Source organism: Tupaia chinensis, unplaced genomic scaffold, assembly GCF_000334495.1.
Source record: "Tupaia chinensis unplaced genomic scaffold, TupChi_1.0 Scaffold000301_1, whole genome shotgun sequence".
Taxonomy (NCBI): Eukaryota; Metazoa; Chordata; class Mammalia; order Scandentia; family Tupaiidae; genus Tupaia; species Tupaia belangeri.
The window spans coordinates 20,570-35,671 of record NW_006159791.1 but is presented as its reverse complement, the minus strand read 5'-3'; the positions used below and the strand labels follow the sequence as shown (position 1 = coordinate 35,671).

Sequence of the window (15,102 nt, the reverse complement as noted above, 5' to 3'; positions counted from 1 at the left end):
CTGGAGGTATAGCTTTCTATGTTCTAAGGCATATTCAATAAACAACCCCTTTTTCTGGGCATGGTGTAATGTTTTTCTTGGTTCTTGTGAAGAATTTTTGTATTCAATAGTTAGGTCACATCAATAAAACTGTTCCTAATGAAAACTGTCCCTATGCTTTCTGCACATTTAAACCATTCTAAAGTCTGCTTTGTCCTGTGGAAGGGACCTCTCTCCAAGTCTGGGTCATGGTGAAAGTCAGCTTTAGCTCACAATGGATAGCTTCATTGTTTTGAGAGACCCAGAGTTTGGATATGTTCTGCTGGACAGCAGGGATAAGGCTGAACAGCTCACTGCAACAGCTTCGGAGCCAGGGCTGAACTGCCATGTCTGTCTCACACTCACTGTGACTCATTTCTTGGAGCAAAATGGGATCATTGTGAGACACAGCAGTACTTTGGGTTGGTTAGTTGGAAGGAAGCCTTCAAGTCCTGAGCTTCTGCAGGGCCAAAAAGAGGAGGCTGGGAGCAGACGTTTGGGACAAAACAATTTAATTCAACGAACCCTGAGTGTCTAATACACATGAACTATTCGGTGACACTACTTATGAGGGCAAAGCAGAGTACATTGAAATCTCTGAGAAGCAGCAGGGGAGTTGAAGCTTGACTTCTTGTTTGCTTTCCACATGTACCAAGGAACTCATCAAGTTCCTAGTCTTTGAGGGGTTTACAATCCAGCAGGAAACTTAGAAGGGCACCAAAATGTATGTAAGGTCATTTTGAACAAACTGAGTGCCAAGGGTTATGTCTATATTTGCAGGGGGATTTAAGAAGGAAATTCCATGCCTAGCCAAAGATAAGGACAGGGCTGTCTAGGGAATGCTTCCTGGAGGAAGTGATGTCAGAGATGGGTCTTGAGGCATGGATAGGGCTTAGAGAAGCAGAGGGGGAATTACTATTTGTTAATGTCTTGTGCTCTGGGAAAAGTGTTTGAAATGGGATTTCATATAATCTTTCAGTGAAGTTGTTATCCCCAGTTTTTAAGACAAGGAGCTTGAGGCTTAGAAAGGATGAGCGGACTGCCAAGATCATACAGCAAAGAAGTGATAGAAGCAGGATTCAGAATCAGATTAGCTTGAATCTGAAGCTGGTTGGTGTGCCTTTCAGGGAAGAAAGCAGGCAAGGATTTTTTTCCAGGTTTATGGAGAGGACAGAGAGCAGTATGAGTTTAGAGGTGAGATTTACAGACAAGGAGAAACTCATTTGGGTCTGGAATTTATTTAGAAGGAAAGGAGGTAGAAACAGAGGTGGGACTGTATGTGGCAAGCTGAGAGTTTAGTTACCAAAACCTAGTGTTTCTCAAGAGAAGGGCAGCGTAACTGCAACTGTAAGTGTGTTGACAAGAGATTGCTGAGTGATAAAAGGGAAGTTGCAAAACACGATGTTCAGAATAATTCCACTTTTGTAAACAGAGAACGCTTACTACTGTAGCATAGAAGTTAAAGGCTCTCTGAAGCCAGACTGCCTAAATTCCAGTCTGGCACTGCCACTTCCAAGCTGGATGATCCTGGGAAACTTATTTCATCTGTAACCTTATCCATACAATGGGATGCATATGCTTTATAAGGTTGTTCTGAGGATCACATGGGTTCATACATATTCGGCTTTTAAAAAGGTGTCAGGCACATAGTGTACACTTATGTTTTTGTTATTACTATGTTATTAAAAACAATTTGGGAGGATGTATATCAAACTGTTACGTGATTGACCTTAGGTAGTAAGATTTCTGTGTGTTTGAGTGTTAAGTGCATTTTGGTTTTAAACCTGTCTTTCCATGTTAATATTTTACAACAAACAAATATAGTATTTATACTGTTAAAAAACAAACAAACAAAGGAAAACAAAAAAAACCCAGCAGATCTATTTCAAAAGTTGATACTAGATTTTCTTTCTATTGCCTTTTATCTTCTACTAAGCAACAGACCTGCTAGGGACGCTCTGGAAGTCTCTAGTGTCATTTAGAGAACTCTTGGGGCCTGAGACAGCATTGTCTGGGCTTCCCATGGACCACATCTGGATTGACACTCATCACTATAAAGCAGGCCTGGTCCAGTTTTTGCTGCTTGTCCCCATTCTACCCCCCCCCCTTACCTCCCACACCTCATCAAGACTCGTGGTTTCCTGACCTAGAGATACTTGGAGAAGCTCTGCTTTGAGAATGTCAAATCTGGGGTATACATCGAGACCTCCAGTGCTGGAGGTTGGCCTGCCCCTCCAACTTCCCATATGGAAGATAAAGGGAGAGTGGGGATACTTGGTTCTGCAAGGTTGGGGGTTAGAGTACAAGGCTAGAAAAGTGTTTGGTCTGATAACAAGGGACAAACAATTTAAATGATTTTATTCTTAGGTCAAGATACTCTGCTCCTCTCCCTGGTTCCAACTCAGTCAGAAGTTCTCTTCCATAGTCCTAGGAAGCTCTTTCAATGACTTTGGTCACAAGGCAGGTGGGACAAAGAAGAAAAGGTGGTCTGGTAAAATATCTCTACCCTTAGAGTGCTCACCATGCACCTTTATGATGAGAGTGGAATGAATGCAATTTCCCTCTTATGTGAAGGATGGAGATCAAAAAGTCATATCTATTTATAGATGCATGCCAACTTAATTATTATCTAGAACTACCTGTAAGAGATTACCTCTTGATTATCTGGAGAGGCAAATTTATCTTTTCCATCTTTCTCACTCAGTTTAGTCTTCTCCCTCTTTCTGTTTGGTTCATTCCTGGGGTAATGGCAATGTATGGTTAAAATGTTCTCTGTAGTCACACCCATTTTTGAATTCTCGCTTTGCTTCTTACTAGTTGCCTTACCTCGGGCAACTTATAAAACTTTATGCCTTAGTTTTGTCATCTGTAGAATGGAGATACAATAGTACCTACATATTAAAACTTTTGTGAGAATTATGAGATGAGGCACATTATATTGTTGGCATAGTACCTAGCCATCAGTAAATATTCAATAAGTGGTAGTAATTATTATTAGTCAGTTATTGGAGTCAAGGCCAAGATGGGATATCATAAGCGAGGACAAAAGAGAAGCTTAAGAAGGAAGGAATATTTGCCTAACAGTATCTAAACAGTAACTTAAAAGATGCACATGCTCTATTCCCTAGTGATTCCATTTCTTGTTCTTGTTATCTGCCTGGAGAAGTGCCACATGTATTCACAAATAGGTAGGTACACTATTATTACTGCAGCATCGATTGCAGTGGAAAAGCTAAAAAAAAAATAATAACTGCTCATTAAAAGGATTTAAGGCTAGGAAACAATGAGATATCCATAACATCGAATGTTCTGTGGTGGTTAAAAGAATGAAGAATGAGGTGGAGAGCCAGCCCCATAGTATTGCAGTTGAGGGAGCTAGAGTCCATGTGGCCAACTGTGGTTCATATCCCGGCCCTGGCAGGTTGAGGAACATGTCATGTGCATGTGTGTGAGTGCCCAAGGTCCTGAAGGGATGGGGAGATGGAGAAAAAAAGGATTGCAGTGTGGCCTACTTCACTGGGGGAGTGTGCTCTCTCTCTGTGAGTGCATGTGCCCTCTGGTAACAACAGCAACAAATTACAAAAAGAATGAGTTTGAGTTATGTGCATTAATGGAAACGACTTCCCAAGACATGATGATATGGGAATATGATGAACTGTGGCATGATATGGGCAATATAATTTCATGAAATGATAGCATGTATATTTTAATAGTCACACACACGTGTGTGTGTGTGTGTGTGTGTGTGTGTGTGTTTATGTGAATAAAAAGTGAGTAAGAAGGATAAAGGGATAACTGCTAGAAGAGAATCTGTAGGTCATTATCAAAGGAGATTTCAGGCTAAGTCTAGTATTAGAATTTCTTAAAAAGGGAATGTATGCATATATTGTACAATTAAAAATGACCAAGAACAGGGACCAGCAGTTAACATAATGGCTATGTCACTGGACTCCCATGTGGTCGACTGCGATTCGAGTCTTGGATCTGGTGGCTTAAACTCAGGCCGGGCACATGTGCATGTGTGCCCAGGATCCTGAGAGGAGAATGGAAGAGAAGGGATTGCGATGTGGCCATCCCCCCGGGGGATGATTTCTCTCTTTCTGTCTCTCCGTCTCTCTCTTTCTGTCTGGCAAACACACGTGCCCTATGGCAAAATACCTCTCAAAAAATATACATCCTATGCAATATTTGTGACATACATATGTAAAAATATTCACTATTTATCAAATGATCAAGAACAGAGAAAGAAGTGTCTGTTTATCTAAGAATAGGAAGAATATGGCTCTGTCAAATCAAAGGGCCTGATGGGAAGTTTTCAGCTCTTCTCTCCTAGGCTTCTTTCACCCCCGCAGCCCATTGGCAGGGAAGAGAGTGGGGCAGCTATTAGCCTGATATTTGCACCAGTTCACAGAACTGCAGTTTTAGAGGACTATACACACACACACACACACACATTCATATTGGAGCATAGAGATCTTTATTTAAACCCTGGATTACTCAGTTTTAGGCAAATCACTTTTTTCTCCAAGCCTCTTTTCTCAGCTCTAAAATGGGGTAGTAACCATTGTCCTGCATCTAATTTTTAAGGTGACTGGGCAGCTCACATGAGATTGTGAGTGTGACACATATATAAACTGTACAGTGCTTGAAATAGAGTACTGCAAATCTGTTTGGTGGCCAGGGTTGCGGCAGCCTTGACACACTCTTCTGGAGCTGGAATGTTGCAGAATTGAGTGCAACAATAAACAACAATAAACATGCAGCACTCAAAGACTGAAGACCATAGCAGTTAATCTAGACAACATATAAGAGACTAACATGCTGTGTGGAAAGGCTAATAGGTCAAAGGGGTACAGAAGAAGGAAGGGCACATTCCTGAGATCAGCTGATAGAACAGGGCAGCAGTTGGGTCCTAAGCGAACCTCCCATTATGTAGGGTTGATAGTACAATGTGCTCAAGAAGCCTGATGACATCATCCTTGGAGAATAACCACAGATTCCCTCCTTCTGACCATCTCAAGTCACCCTCTCCATCAAACTCCATGGACTCTTGTTGCTATGTTCCAAGGCCCCTGGGCTTCAGGATTCAAAGCCTGTTTTTTAGGTGCCCACTCCCTTTATAGCATCACACAATCAACATTTCCAGCTGTGTAAATGAGAGCTCTGGGTACAGTATGACTTGAGGGACCAGCCACCAGTTCAGAGATGGGGATAGCTCCCTGAGGAGTCTTCTGAAGTGTGAGTGTGTTTCTGAAGGAAGTCAGTTGTATGAGACCAGTGTAGTGACAAAGTCAGGACACAGGGACAGGGATAACCATGGGAGAATAAGTTTGGGAAATGTACGTGACTGTGTACAGCTTTGAGAGCTCTGTCACACAACTCTATAACCTTGAGAAAGACATTGACCATTCCCTCGTCTGCAAATAAGAGGGTTGATCCATGTCAGAAGGCCTCAATCAGGATGATTTGGTGTCTTTTTTTTTTTAGGAGAGATTTTTACTATAGAGTACGTGTGTATACACATGCATCTGTGAGTTTTAAGCTGCTGGGTCCAGGACTCAAACCACGGTCGACTACGTGGGAGTCCAGCAATGTAATCATTATGTCATCTGCTGGTCCCATGAGTCAGAATCTTCAGCTCACTACATTCCTCAGGTGGTTCCTATGCACATCTGTTGGAAAAGCACTGACTCAGACTTCCGGATCCCCATCCTGGTAGATTGTTTTAGTAGTCTGGTATTACATTGGGAATCTGTATTTTATTTTATTTTTTAAGCTGTGTTATTGAGCCAAGATGGATATACAAAAAGCTGTACATATTTAACGTATACAACTTAGTGAGCTTGGAGATATATATATATATATATATATATATCCTCATGAAACCAACAGCACAATCTATGTCATAAACCCATTCGTCACCTCCAGAAGCTTCCTCCTGCCTTTTCATTTACTGTTATTTTGGAATAAGAATACTTGATAAAAGATCTCCCCTTGTGGCAAACTTTTGGGAAATCTGTCTTTCTGACAAGCCCTGACAGCTAGGTTAGAGAGTTGTTGAATTCTAGAACTACTAAGCCCTTCCTGCCCAGGGATGCCGTGATGCTGTTGATATTTAGGACACTGGGAAGGAAAGCATGATTCTTGGCGTGGCGTAGAGGTGGCAAATGGGTGGGAGAGTTGAGCGTGTACTGTGGAGGAAAGGAGTAGAGACCTTTTCTCTAGGTACCTGTGGGGTGCCCAGTAAATGAGGCAAAAGATAATACTGCCCAGAAGCTGCTGCCCATTTCATGGCTGGGATTAATGATTGTCAGCAGCTCCCTGTTAAGATGGTAAACTCATTTAGCAACGGACACTGAAAAACAACCGAATTCAAAGGCAGAGAGTGGTAATCTAATTGCACTGAATTAGCCTCGGGAGACTCGGACAATACCAACTTCAGAAAATCACAAAGGGATCCTTTAAAAGGAGTTTCAAAAGCTTTGAGCCTCAGCACCCCTCTTAAGGGCTTGCATTAGGAAGCATGGGCACTGTGGATAAGCCCCTCTCCCCAGCTTCTCAGGGCATTGTTCTCCTCTAAAGTGCTTTCTGAATGAATTTGCTGGCTGCTCCTATGGTGTTTTCAGTCATGGTTAGGCTTAATAGGGAGTTGGTTCAGTAGAGACTGCTAGAGTTCAAGACTGAGGCCTTCAGTCTGTGAACACCATTTGTTCCTGTCTATTTCTGGTGGGTCCTTCTGGCTTATTAAATCCTTCTTATTTCTTAAACTGGGCTCTTAGATAACCGAGGTGATTTCCTTTTAAAATTCTTTGCCACGGTCATTGTGTGTGTGTGTATTTATTGCCCATTTTATTTACTGTCCAATTGATTAAAGGAGATGGTACCAATGAGTGAGTTCATGTCATGATTTAGAGATCTTATGAAGATCAGGTGGTAATTGGGGAACCAGGAAAGGAGGGAACATGAGAATGTGAAGATTTGTCTTTACCTGCATTTATTTAATTTACTCTTTTGCAGAAAATTATAAACCTTGATTCATTAACAAAATAAAAAGACCTTCATTTCTTCGATACTCCTCCTGGGAGGCAGATTTCCAGTCTCTGTTTGCACACCTCCACTGACAGGAACCATCGCTACCACTGAGGCAGCCCAATGCATCATTCAACAGAGCTGCCAGAAAGTTCTGAATTAGATTGCATCAGAATTTATGTGTGCATGCATTTAAAAGGAAAGAAAAAAACTACAATTTATTCAGATTCTTCTCTTGGATCTATATATATAAAAAAAAAATCAGATCTAATGTCTCCCAATATGGGGTCTCTGGGTACCTATCAATGGTCATGAAATAATAATGAGAACTCAGAATTCATTTTAAACATTTCGAAGACTAACAAGTTGCATATTTACTTCTGATAAAGCTCTGTGGAATAGCTAAAAGAGCATCACGTATCTTTACTTTTGTTTTTTTTTTCTTAGATTAACATAGTGACAACATTGCTTAATCAATGATATTCAGTATTTCTGGAAGTTCTGTGTGCTTTTGAGTAATAAAGGGGCTTGGGAAACTTTTTTTTTTTGGAGAGCTTTTTGCTATAGGGCGCGTGTGCTCGCCAGACTGACAGAGAGAGACAGAGAGACAGAAAGCGAGAAATCACCCAATCACCCCCCAGGGTGGATGGCCACGCCACAATCCCTTCTCCTCCATTCTCCTGGGATCTTGGGCATGCATGCACACACGCCTGGCGTGAGTTGTAAGCCACTGGGTCCAGGACGCGAACCGTGGTCGACTACATGGGAGTCCAGCGACATAGCCATTACACTAACTGCTGGTCCCAGAAACTTTTTTTTTTTTTTAAAGACATAGGTTTTATTCAGAAAAAAGACCAGAATCATTGAGAAAAGTATAGAGCTCTTTGATCTTTGTTATGCCATTCTTCAGAACTATGAGGACAGGTACTCTGTATCATGTTCTCTTTTAATACTAAGGATTTCCTGGGGAAATTGAAATATTTATAGGATCTGTCAATAATTGTGCCCCGACTGGAACAATTCTCCAAACAGCAAAGTTGCTCAGTGAGGTTCTCAATTCTGCCAGACTTTCGATCCCGAATATACCTCGATGTTGCCATTTCTTGTAATAATTGAAGTATGCTGCAGTGTCTGTAACCAAAACCATTTTATCATGGAGGAGATTGAGAGGAGATAATTCTGAGCTGGCATAGTCATTTAAAGTAAAAACAACTTTGGAGAGAGTGATTGGTTGAATCGCTTCATTTTGCAGCTGGGGAAAGTGAGGACCAGGGCGGTCATGGAACTCTTTCAAGGTCATGCTTCTAGCCAAATTCTGGATCCTAGGTCTCCTGTTTTTTGGGTAAAAACCACTTTTGCCTAAAGCATACTTTAAAATCCACAGAAGAGCATCAAGATAGCCAGGCAGTGCTATCCATCTTAAAAATCATGCTGACTTCTGCCAGCTGATGAAGGAAATAAAGTTAATGACGCCCACATAAATGCGATGCTGTCGCAGGGTCTGCACATAGGCTGCCTGGAGGGGAGTTCTGCAGGTCCTCTGAAAAAGCCGAGAGAGGTTTTCAGTGTCCGTTAAAAGGAAGCAGTGTCTCCCCTTTATGCACAGACAAGATTGGGGCATGTGTCCCTACAGAGTGACTAGTTTTGTACTGGACACATAAGCGCGTGATGACTAAGGGTCTGGTGAAGAAGTGAAGGCAGCATCATCACTGAGGCCAACTCCTCTCAAGCCTTTGTGGACACGAGCCTCTGTCTTTAATGAAGAGCTTATCAGAACTGGAGGGAACAGAGAGGTGTCAGACGTAGTCCTTTGAGCTGATTGTTAAGATAATTGAGTCCACAAGAGAAGAGACTGGTTAAGGCCATGTTGAAAGATGGGAGCAGAGCCGACTTTTGAAGCAGGGGCTCTCAAACCATAGCCCAATTGGTTTTTTACCAATGCTCTGCGTGGTTGCAACCTCTTACATTAGGTGGTCTCAAAATTATATTCCCTATGTATCTCGTTACCAGGCTTGCAAATATGCGGAAGTTCTGTGCTGATTCATTATTCCATTTGCCAGTCTAGGGTCCCTGTCCGAGCTGTCCGTAGGGAACAAAAAACACCTCATTTTCTTTTCTCTCTCTTACTGTTTCTAAGCTTCCAAAGGGGGTGTATTGAGGGACATTTTGATTGACCCTAATTCAAACTTCTTTCCTTAGGGAAAAGTCCTTGTCCCTTTTGAGAAGCTCCTAGACACATTCCGCAGTACCCAAAATGCAGCAGGTAAGATTAGAGGTAAATTATAGCTATGTTATCAGGAGGAAGAGATCAAGGTGGTCATCTGCCCCTCTTGGCAAGTATGGAAACCAGGAAGCTGGAGAGGCCACCTCAAGGGACAGCTCATTTACCCTTCAACTGGATTTTTTTTTTTTTTTTTTAAGGACTGAGATATAAAACAAACATGCATTTTGCCATGTTTCTTTAGATCCTAGTGTGGATAGAAACAGTTTCCCTTCAAGGTTCTGATGACCTTTCTTGGCAAGTGAGTGCCATATTTAGTACAAAACCATGCAAGGAAGCATCTACTGGGATGGGAGATGGAAGTGGCACATAAAGAAAAGCTAATCTTTGTTTTTTTTTTTTTTTTGTGGGAGGAACCATGCATGGATTAGATCTGATTTATCTCTCTGCCTTTATTCCCTTCTCAAGCACAAAATAGATCCCTTTTTGTTTCACTGGGATAGCTTGTGGGTCCATGAGGGGCATTTTCTCAAGCAAGCTAGACTCCCCTCCTCATTATAGTTAGCGCATCAGAGCAGCCAATTTTAAATTTGGTTATTTTACACTACGGTTCAAAACTCCAGGTAATATTGCCTCTCCTCTTTCCTCTGGCCATGTTTGGAGACATATTTTGATTGTCGCAACTCAGGGAGGAAGTCTAATTGGCACAGCAATGCTGCTAAACACCCTATGATGCACAGGACAGCCCCTGTAACAAAATCTTACCCAGTTCAAAATGTCAACAGTGCCAAGGCTGAGAAACAGTTTTATACCATGAGTCTGCTTGAGTCTCTCAGAAGGCAAGAGAATTTTGAAGTCAAAAGGGTCCCGTCCCAGCCATAAACCTTAGTAAGGGGTCTGAGAATTAAAGTCAAGTTTCCTTTGGCTTGAAAGGAGGTTTGAAAGAAATATGTTTCTACTATTAACAAAAAATACTGACACAGCTTTGTCCATTATTTTTGACCAGTTGGAATATAAGGCCCCATCCCTAATGAAAAGTAAGGAGGCAAAATTTAGGTTATTGAGTATTAGATTGTCACCTATAGAATTTTAGAACCTTAGCCTTTTAAAATGTCAGAGTAGGAACTTCAGCCAAATCGCCTCACTTGAGTTATGGGGACCCAGTCGATGAGCTCTGCGGTGCTGTTTGTCTCTCAAGACCCCATATCTGCCTTTCTAAGGCCTCAGTTTGTTCCACAAGCCAGTGCTGCCTCACTCACTTGGATCGTTGCGTTTGTTTTGCTGTCGTCGTTGCTGTTTCGCTGGTTGCGTGCTGATGCAGCAGCCCTTCTGTTACCAAGAGCTTTTCCTAGCCCCCAGATTTGCCCAGCAAGGTGAGCAGCTGGCATCATTTAATATAAGGAGTACCTGGGTGCCTGAAATGATTGGATTGGCTCATTTCAACACAGTGCCTGTCCCTTGGGGGAGAAGGGGTTATTTACATGGAACTTGCTAGGTCTCCATTTATCCCTATGTACATTTTAATAAGCCCCTAGATTTTTAACACTTTTGTTTGTTCACCTAAAATTCAAAAATTGAGCATAAGAAATGAAAAGACCAATAGAACAAAGACAACCTAGTTGCTTTACCCCCTAGTGATCTTCTTCTTCTTTTTTTTAAAAATTTCTCTGAAAACATTGTTGGGGGGTATTTCTTTACTTCTATTTTTATTTTTACTATTATTTTACATTTCAGAAATGAATATTTTCTCAACAAATGACGTAGCCATTTCTATATTTTGAAAATACAGTGGTACCGCCAGTTTTCTAATAGCTCTCCATAGTCATGACTCTTCTTTTCTTATAAACATGGGGAATTATATCCCATATCCATTGTAGCTCACGTGTGCTTTCAAACATGTAGGGGCAGGAGACGAAGACTGATTTCCTGATAGGCTACCACCAGTTTAACTGAAGAATTAACACAGTGGATTCATATCCTTACCAAGATGACTATAATGCAGATCTAGACTGAGTCTCCCTTTTGTTGAAAGACAATGTTTGGAAGAGGAAAATCAAGCTTTGCATGCTGTTCATCCAGAGAAAAGGGGTGGTAGTAGCGTGGGGGAGAATAATGTGCTTCGTCCTATTAATTTGCTCTTTAATCTCTCTGGTTCCGTACTGTCTCATTTAGACAAACAGAGAATCAATTTGCATACAAATGTTACCAAGTACCCCACCTCCACAACATTTTACAGTTCCACTAGGTATGTAGGGATGAAAAGATCTGCTGTTTTTAATAGGACACTTCCTGCCCTTTCCTCCATAAAGTAGCTGCATTTCACAAGGCCCTGGATGGTTGTACTTTTCTTCATGCTCTCTGACTGTCTACTTGCATTCCCAGCTGTGGTCAGGACTGTGGCCTATCAAAGAATTATTTGAACTGGAGATTAGAAGCGCTAGCATTGGGTATCTCAGAGAAGTGGTGGGGTGGGTGGCCCTTTCTTCATCTCAAGAGAAAGATATGAAGAGAGGCTCACAGAAATTTACAATTTGAGGGGCTCTGTCATTCATTTAACAAATCAACCAATGGCTCAAACTAACAATTCATTTGCAGTGTAATAAAACAAAAATTGTTTGCTGTTTTGTGATGTGAGAGGATACTATTTGGTGGTCACTTATTTTTCATAGCAACCTGGAGTTGGTTTTTCAAATGACTGTTAATCCAAAACCATAGTAAGACATGAGAGGCAGGGATCTAAAATGAGGAAGATTAATGATCCCTGCAGGTCATGGAAGAAGAATAATTTTTTTCAATTCGCATAAATGGAATTTTATGTGATAACCGCCTCTGAAGATAGCATGATTCACTCAGATAAAAGAGAACTATCTAATTTTAATGCTTCTTGAAGAGATGATTTTTCACTTTTCACTTTTGTGAACATAAGATTGCCAGGCCTATAGGCGGAAAATTTTAACCTGGGAGACAATGGATGGGGAATTCAGGTATTAAGCCAGAGATAGGCATAAATTAAGAAACAAAACAAACAAGAATTGCCCATCAGTTCAGGATCTGCAGCTAACAGAGTGGAGTTTGGAAAGGTGGGAGGGGGAAAGGAAAGAGTCAAAGTTTCAAAAGGGAAATGTTTACTAGGATATGTTCCTAAATAAATCCATTCTGCACCCAAGTTCAGGGCTTTACAAACTGAAGTCATCACACGGTTGTTTTCAAGCACTAAGCCTCAGTAATCCTCCCCCATTCCGCAGAAAAGAAAACAACAACAAAAAAGGAGAGAAAATGAAATGTTCTGTGTCCAGTGAGTTTGAGTGCAACCTTCCCCGTCACCGCTAGTTGTCACTTGGCTCCCAGACGGGAGAGCTGAGATTTTCGGCACTGCGGTTAGAGAGAATGCAGTCCTAATTAAACTGAGTAACTCCTAAAGCTTCCCTGTGAAGTCCTCATCCAAGTGAGAGCCAATATACAGGGGGGCCGCGGACCAGTGGTGGTGGGGGGGTGCAGCAAGCGAAAGGACAAACAAACAGCAAGACACAGGCAAACAGCTGCCAGATCAGCGACTGTCTCAGACCTACACGCACAAGCCAGACACCCTGCGGGCGAGGAGGGAGGGGGGAAGGGGGACGGAGGATGGAAGGACCCGATTGCAGCTGTATACAGAACCCCTCTCCTCCCAAATGATGGGACCACAGACAGTCAGCCTCCGCACTCCTTCCCCCCATTTCCATCAGAGCGATCTGGTCAGTAGAAAATTGCATACCTGAAGAATACAATGGTCTCCCAAAGGTAGAGTCGAAGAGTATTGAAGCTGTACATTTTTCAGGTCCTTGTGCTTTGTAGTCCACGAGTTATGGGGGCAAGAATGTTTCCAATTGCACTTACAAAACCAGCGAGAGCTATTGAAAAAAATAATCCAGATGTGAAGGGGAGGTGGGGCACAGGGGCGCGAAGCGAGAGCCCCAGGAGAAATTCAAGCGAGGGGTTGTAGGTACCACGGACAGAGGCGGCCACGAAGCGTTTCAGCACCACGGAGAGCGCCCAACCCTGCTTTTCAGGAGCGCGAAGAGTATTGCTGTTTGTTAAACTCCAGCGTGTCTGTTGGCTCCCTGCGGCGCTGGGGAGGCACGTTTGGGGGTGGGTATATTTTCTTTCTTTCTTTCTTTTCTTTTCTCTCTCTCTTTCTTTGTTTTTACTCCTGTTTTTCTGTTTAAACGGCCAGCTCCATGCAGAGAAAAAAATTCTTCTGTGGAGATCAGATCGCTGGCCTCGGACGGTTAGACTGGGCGAGCATCTTGGGTAGAGAGAGCAGGGTTTTATGGCTCTGGGCTTGCCTGAAGGGGTCAGGGGCGAGGGGAAAGCGGTTGACGGCGCTGCTTTCAGTTAAATCTCAGAGAGTGTGCCAGGCTGGCGCATCGCTACCGAGTCCCGGAATCTCCTTCCCCTGTCTCCGTTCCGGTCTGCTGTTGCCTCGCGATCCCTGTTCTCTGGTCCCCGCCGAATAAGTTATGATCGCTGCAGGAAAGGTGTCCCATTGCTCGGGGCTGCAGGCGTGAGAGAGCCCAGGGCAAGTTTCAGGGGCTGCCTGGGTCCATGGCTACCCCTCGGGGCTCAGGAGCCCTGGGCTTCAGATGCATCTCGGTTTTTTGAGCTCGCCCATCTTCCTTTGGCCAGGACTCCTTCAGATCTTCAGACTTTCTTACTGCATTAATTTAACAAACTGGCGGCGCAGGGGTTGCGGGGGGTGGGGGTCATGGCTGATGGGAGGGGGTGGAGAGAAAAAAGGGGGGAAAACTCCTTAAAATCTTCAAACCCTCCCACTCGAGGTGTTCATTGGCCCACAGCTGCGAAAACCAGATCTTCTCCCAGTATTTGGCCAATCGCGTGTTAGGCTATGGGTTGAATTTAACGCTTAGAGTGCTGGACTAGATCCGCGTCACCACCCCCTTTACAAACCCCCAAGCTTCTTTGCGTGCGGGCCCGTGTGGTGGGGGAGGTTATGGAGTTAATCTCTCATGTTGGCTCAAAATATTGCCTTGGTTTTTAAAAGACGGTGTTTACATGTGAGTAAAACACTGTGGGTCCCAGTTCAGACGTGCTTCTGGGCTCAGCTTATCATTTTAAAAGGCAAGAGTTGAATCGGATCCTCAAATTCCTTTAGAGCTCTGAAGTTATAATATTTGAGCCCAGAAGGAAATGAGAGATTTTTCAAAAAGAAGTTTGGTGTGTAGAGGAAAACACCCTGCCAGGTCACTGCTGCAGGAAAATACAGGAGAAACTCCAGGGCAGTTTCCAGGATCAAGAGGGAGCTGTCCTGGCTGGCACCTTTTGGGGAGTGAAGGAAGATGTACCCTCTTCCAAATGGACATGAGACTCTTTTATTCACATTTTTTCAGGCTAGGAAAACTGAATCTTGTAGTGCTCATGGCTTGTGCCATAAAGCCAGAACCAAGTTGTACACACAGGTACTCAATACGTCTTACTCTCACTTACTGTTTTTTTCCGATCTCCTTTTGTTTTCCCACCTTATTTTGAGTCTCAGAAATCAGCTATACATTTCACTCTAGAGCCCATCTGGAGAGGTGGAGTTAATCAGATTTTCTCCGAGCTACCGGACTTTAGTGGATTAATAGCTTCTGCAGGATTTTCTGGCTGATTTGAACTCACTGGAACTCTGGGTCTCTTCCTCCCAAGGCTACTGAAAGGACAGCTCCTCCCCCTTACCCAGCAACTTCAGGAATTTCTTTGGATTGTTTGGATGCCACTTCTCACTAGAATAAATCTCAACAGCTCAGCTCTCTCCAAGTTCAGGCCTCCTCTCATATGAGTCAGAAAAACTCTCC

General features: G+C 42.9%; 1 protein-coding gene across 2 annotated transcripts in view; it reads right to left on the bottom strand.

Moving 5' to 3' along the window:
• The window catches only part of GLRA1 (glycine receptor alpha 1), a 102,739-nt gene extending 88,786 nt beyond the window's left edge, over nt 1-13,953 (bottom strand). For both annotated transcript variants that reach the window (XM_006150820.1, XM_006150821.1), the window contains exon 1: nt 13,023-13,953. In XM_006150820.1, coding sequence (XP_006150882.1) covers nt 13,023-13,078 — 56 coding nt within the window. In that variant the 5' untranslated portion in view covers nt 13,079-13,953. The remainder of the gene's footprint in view (nt 1-13,022) is intronic.
• Between the last annotated feature and the right edge of the window lie 1,149 nt (nt 13,954-15,102).